Source organism: Pteropus alecto, unplaced genomic scaffold (genome assembly GCF_000325575.1).
Source record: "Pteropus alecto unplaced genomic scaffold, ASM32557v1 scaffold190, whole genome shotgun sequence".
In the NCBI taxonomy this organism is placed as follows: Eukaryota; Metazoa; Chordata; class Mammalia; order Chiroptera; family Pteropodidae; genus Pteropus; species Pteropus alecto.
Window position 1 is genome coordinate 4,960,393 of NW_006430462.1, and position 6,275 is coordinate 4,966,667.

The 6,275-nt window shown below is 47.3% G+C and overlaps 1 protein-coding gene across 1 annotated transcript in view; it reads right to left on the reverse strand.

Annotated features, from left to right (window-relative positions):
* The window catches only part of PIK3IP1 (phosphoinositide-3-kinase interacting protein 1), a 9,194-nt gene that overhangs the window by 1,462 nt on the left and 1,457 nt on the right, over window positions 1–6,275 (reverse strand). Inside the window, exons 4-5 of the mRNA XM_006904932.3 lie at window positions 5,250–5,450; window positions 5,075–5,153 (exon numbers count right to left, since the gene is read on the reverse strand). Coding sequence (XP_006904994.1) covers window positions 5,075–5,153; window positions 5,250–5,450 — 280 coding nt within the window. The remainder of the gene's footprint in view (window positions 1–5,074; window positions 5,154–5,249; window positions 5,451–6,275) is intronic.

Below are 6,275 nucleotides of genomic sequence, written 5' to 3' on the forward strand. Positions count from 1 at the left end.
GCTGAAAGAGACCTCACAACGAGCTAGCTAATGGATGACTTGGTGAAACAATATGGGCCCGCTTCAGACATCCTCAGGGAGGTGGCTGAGATCTGATGGATTATACATCTGTCATGATACGAGGTGCAATGACAAGTTTCCAGAGACTAGAGAAGAACACAGAAAATAATAGGGGCTAGAATGGGAGGAGTTTGTACAGGTGCCTCAGAACTGTCTTTAAATCACCCTATTCTCTACTCTTGTTCTACTACCAGCTAAGCCTTGGCCATGTGACACCTGGCAAAACACTTAGCCGTGCAGAGCCTTGGCCCCTTATCTGTGAAATGGGATATCTGCCTCAGAATAAGATAATGAAAGTGAAAGCATTTTAAAAATGGTGGAAATGCTTTAAAACTTATAGGTTATTACAGATTGCCCCGAATGTGACTTGACTCTCAAAGCAATGTTATCTTAATCTGGTTTCCCAAGGAAACCCTCCTACTGACCAGCCAAGGCAAGTATTGTTTATGTGACCTCAGCAATTCCTCTCTTCTCTGGGCATTAATTTCGTCATCTGTTAAAAAAGGAGATGGACTAGAGCCCTAATATTTTGTAAGATCCCTTGCATGAGACATGCCCTGATACACTAATCCTCACTGTAAGGTCACAGAAGGCAAATTTGTGAGCTCATTTCCCTGAGTCATCCTGGGTTACTTAGTTTCTGAATATGCAAGCCTGAGGCTCTTGCCCAATCCTCATTAGCCTCTGTACCAGAAATCACCAAATCCCGCAGCAGAATAACTCCCAGGGCACCCAGAGGAGAAATGGAGGGACATGGGGAGAGGGTTGTCTGGGCCAAGTGCATCCCTACTCACAGCCTGAGATTCACTTTGCCCTTGGGCACTGCTTGTCAATGACAGCTGCTGCCAAACAGAAGGAAACACCTACCTCCGTAATAAAAAAGCCAGATTCTTCAAGGTTGCCCACAAAGGGAGAAACTTGGAAGATCTGGGTTTAATTTTATAAGGGAGCTCCCAAGCCAGTAAAAGACCAAAAGGCAATTTACAAAAAGAAGTGGAGTATACAAGTGTCTTTTGCCCAGGCCTGAATTTCAAAATATAAGGGGATGGAGGAAGAGGGTACTTCCTGAGTACCTACTAAGGTGTCAGGAAATGGTCTCCCAATCCAGGATGAGAAAAGCTACCTATACACCTACTGGATGCCATGCACTTTATGTATGTACCATCTGTATTTAATTTCCACACCAACTCTGCAAGATAATATCCACGTTTTATAGATGAAGAAACAGACTTTGTTTTCCTCAGCTACCTCCTTTGCCAAACATCTGGTTGTAGCCCCCTGAGTTGTTGATAGTGGTCAGGCCGTATCATACACAAGTCTTTAGGAGGGGGAAAATCAATTTCACATTAATGGCTGGAAGAGCAGCCAAGGATAAAGGAAGCAGGTGCTGGGTCTCATCTGGTTTATTCTCACCCATTTAGAAGCCTCAAAACACACCCAACCCCACGTGTCTCCTGTTAACGCTGCCTGCGAGTGAGTCCTGGAGATACAGTGGCTGCCCCCAGATCTCTTCAAGATTGGAGAGAAGCCACCAGGCCTGCTGCATTGACCAGCAGGCAGCTCAGCCCAATCTCACTGCATTGGGGTTGGGGGGATGGGGGGAGCAGCCAGGCAGTTGTCTGGCAGCCAAGAAAGAACAAAAGGCTTATTCACTGACTCAGCTCCTCTCCTAAGGGGATAGAATGGTGTTGACTTACAGTTTTCCCCTTGCCTTTTTATCAGAAAATAAGCACTCCCTCCAACACTGCGCTTGGGGCAGACATGGACCTGCAGACTGGCCATCTGAACCTTGTGGCCTAGACAACCAGGACAAAGACCAGCATGGCTAAGCCCTCATCCTCCCCACCCCCACCTGCCACCCTTCCTCCCCTAAGAGGAAGCCTGGTGCCTACCCACCCTTCCCAGACAGGAGAAAGCTCCATCCTATTAGCCTCATTGCCTTTTGCCATATGTATTTCTACCCTGACTGCTCCAGGGCCAGGATCTGGGAGCTGAGCTAGCCTGAGAGAGCAGGTATGCATGAAGCTGATACCTGCCTCTGACATCCTTTTGGCGGGGCTAGGGGTGGAAGGATGGAGGCATCGAAGACCTCCTTCAGGCAACACAGGTTTCTTCAAATTATTAGGTAACTCTGAGACACCGCTATTTTCCCAGCAAGAAGCAATGCTGTGTCACACTGCTGCTCAGGAAAAGTTCCTCAAAGCAGCCAAGGTTATGAACACCAACTATATGCCCAAACTGCAGTCTTGTTTCATCCTCACAACAAACCTAAATGGCATCTATTAGGATTTCTGTTTCAGATATGGAATGCAGATGCCGAGAGGTTAAATCATTGATTCAAGTAAATGGCAGAGCTGAGATTTGAACCCAGTACTGCCTGCAGCCACCAGCAGGTAATACTGTTTTTAAGGAAATATTAGAGCTGGGAGGATCATCATATCTTAACCACTTGCCCCTACACTATTTGATATTAGCTCCATCAAATGCTAAAACTGACGAAACCAGAGAAAGTAAATGACTTGTCCAGTGTCACACCCAGAATTGGTAGCAGTGTTAGAACTAGATCATGGTTTTCCTGACTTCTAAATCCAGCTGTTTTATTTAGAAAGTTTCTATTTCTCCTACTGTCCTTTGCAATCCAAAGCAAATTTGCATGAAGCTACTGGGCCTCTCTGGACTGGGAGATGCTGATAATCTGTAGACACATCTTATTAGCTTGGATGTAAAACAGTGTAAAAGTGATCCGTCTAGTGTGTGGCTTGAGCAAGGGCATCAGTACAGCCTTAGTTATTAAGAAAGTACGCAATAAATGTTGGCTGCTACTGTGACTGTTTCACCTAACTGGTGTTCTACTATTTATATTTAATACTTATGATAATCTTGGGTGGGTGGGTGTAAGGTGGGCATGGTGTGTGTGGAGGGGGCATATATTCCCTTTTAACAGACAAGAAACAGGAGTAGGGTAACAGAACCTACACTCAACAACTCTTTCCAAGAAACTGTTCCCTGACTCTGCAGAGAGCTTTCCTCTAACTCATGTGTGGTTTCCTGTTGTACAGTTTGTGCTCAGAGCACTTTTGCTGGGGAAAGAGGTGGTCTGGTGGTTGGTGACGAGGAGTCCGGTGACTTGTTGTTTTGCCCTGAGTTTACAGGAAAATTATCTTAGGCCTCAGGGCAGTCTCGTGACAGTCTACAGTAGCAAATCTAGAAGAAAGGCTGGGCTTCCTCATTGGGCATGAGAACTGAGCTCAGAATTAAGAACATTTAGTCAGGTCAAGTACCTGGAGGCCTGGAAACTGTCACAAGATTAGAAGAGAGTCAAATGCTATCCAGTGACTGAGGATCAAGGGCTAACCTCAGCTAACATGGTTTGGTTCTGGCACAAATTGTAGGCCAAGGTCACCACATCATTTCTTCTCTCTGAAATGAAGAAGCAGGTGTCCCTGGACCTACCACATCAACCATTCTACTGGGGGTAACGACCTTTACTGGGACTCGAGAGACCCTCTCAGGTCATTACTTCCCCTCTCTGAACCTCTGCTTTGTGAATCACAGAAAATCAGAGAAAAAAAAAACAGTGGTTAGAGAGCACTAGTACAGTACCCACATTTTACATAAAAGAAAAACAACTGTCGTCACGACCACTGAGCTAAGCAGTCACATGCCTTAGCCACAGCAATGCTCTGCAGCAGGAAATAAAAGCAACTTGCCCAAAGTCGCACAGTGACTTAAGTGGCAAGGCTGAGACTGGGCTCTATCAAATGCTAAGTGTGTGACCTCAGGCAAGGTACATATCCTCTCTTGCCTCAGTTTCCTAATCCATAAACTGGGGGTTAATAACAGCATTTGCCTCATAAAAGTGATTGCCAGAATTGAGTTAAAGCATGCAAACTGCTCGAAGCCCCGTCTGGCATATGGTTAATGTTCTTCTCTACTGCTGCTATTGTTTTTGTTGTGGCGTTGTTATCATCAGTACCCAGCACTTCCCCTTTTTCATCTGTAAAATGAGGAGGTTAACTGCATCACCTCTAAGGGCACTTTAGGTTTATTTAATGCTGGATGATTCACTAGGGCTGTGGGCTCAGACATGGCCCTCACCACTGGAAAATACAGGCCACCATGCCACTTCCCTTATAGGATGCTGTCTCAGATCACAGAAGAGAAATATCACAGACACTCAGGGATGGAAGTCAAATCCCCTGATTTTGTCCAGGAACAGCAAATAATTTTCCCAGTTAACCAGTCCTATAAAAATGAATGCAACTCTGGCTTATCATCTTGCACCTGTCATTGACTTTGATAGCCTCTTCCACATCATATCTCAGGGGCCCTCTCAAAATAAACATTCCTCTTCCTACTGTCCCAGCCAAATAGGTCTGTCCCTGAGTTTCCCACGTAGCCTCCTTGGCTTTCTGATAAGTCTAAACAGGCTCTCTGTCCTCCAACTCACTCTTTTTCCTCCTGACCTAGAAGAGATCCCTATGACTCAGAAAATTCAAGCCCCAATGGCAAAAGTGGTAGCTGGGGAAGTCTTCTACTAGCAGAATTTTATAACTCACGGGAAGAATTCAATCTTTGGGTCCTACAATGAGTGTCCAGCCTGATTTCTGCAATGCCACTCACTTCCACACCAGACACAATGGATTAGACATCGGGGAGTTTGGTATCAAAAAAGTTGGGTTTGAATCCAGGTTCTGCCACTCCCAGGCAGTACAACCCCGGGCGAGTCACTTCGCTTCTCTGACAAAGGTTTCGTCATCTGTAAAATGGGCAATATGAACCTCTACCTCACAAGGCTTTGGGTGAGGAATAAAGACATCAAAGAAAAGATTTTGTTCAAAGTCACACGATAAAGACCAAAACCAAGTCTCTACATCTTGAGCTGGTTTTCCACCTTCAACACCTCAACTTTTTTTTTTTTTTTTTTTTTTGAGTAAGAATGCCACAAAGGAGTCTGATTCGACTTTGTATACTTTCCTCCCCTCTCAGGGAGCCTAGAAGAAAAGTTACTGACCTCTTGTAGGTGTAGCCCAAGACGATACCAGCTCCCATGGCGATGATGATCACCATCATGGTAATGCCCAGCACAGAGCCTGCCAAGGACAGGACACAAGGCTCCATTAGCCTCACCGAAGAAAATTAACATTTTCTTCATGAATCCCACAAGGACAGGGGTGGGGCAGTCATACCTAAGGTTCCCAGGTCCTTTTTCTCCTTAGAGTTCACCCGCACCCGCTGGCTGATTCCAATCACAGGCTGCACAGCGGCTGCCTCGCTCCCGGCAGGCGGGACGTTGGCAGGAGCGAACACCTGCACTTCATCTCCACCTGGCACTTTAGATACCTCCTCTGTTCCTGTCATGGAGGTTGGCAGGTCCTGGGAAGTGGTCTCTGGAAGTGAAGTGGGAAACAGTTCTCATCAGAGTGGCCTGAGTATTGAGGGAGTTGAGGGAGGTTCACCTTAGAATGACCCATAAACTCAAATCAAACCCTGCCCCAGCAAAAAGACCAGGCCTGAGAGGGTCCTACCATAGCTGTGGCAAGGCAAATGTGAGGGGAAGGCCATCACAGCGATCCTCTCCTGCCTTCCATATCTTCATCTGTTCAAATCCTTGCCATCTTCCAAGACCCAACTCAGTTGCCAGCTTCTCCAGGGGATCTCCCTCTATGCCAGGAAATAATCCATGTCTCCTCTGGGCAGCTCACATTTATTGAGCCCACGCTTGGTGCCAATCCCTCTGTTATATGCTTTACACATTCCACTTAATCCTACAGAACTGTCTTGCTGCCACGGAAGCAACAAGCCTGCGCTCGAATCTAATAGACTTGGATTCAAATTTGGACCCTGCTATTTCATTGCCTTCGATAAATTGCTGAACTTCTCTGAGGCTCAGATCCCCCAAAGAGCTTCTTCCACGGGTGGAGAGGAAAGGGCTGTGAGCAAAGCCTAGCACACAGCAGATGCTCCACAAACAGTAAACACTAAGGTGATGGCTAAGGAGTTCAGAGCCCGGACGCGGGGCCCTGGGCTCCCCCACGCAGCGCTGTGCGGCGGAAGCACGCCGCCGCGGGGCGGGGCTCGCCTCCCACAGTTGTTTACCAGGCGCTCGCGGAGGGAGCTCACATAGAGAGGCGGCGGCGGCCAATGAGCTTTGGGCCCCGCGGCCTGGAGACAGCCCTGGCCAATCGGACGGGGCGGGGGCGGGGCGGGGCCGG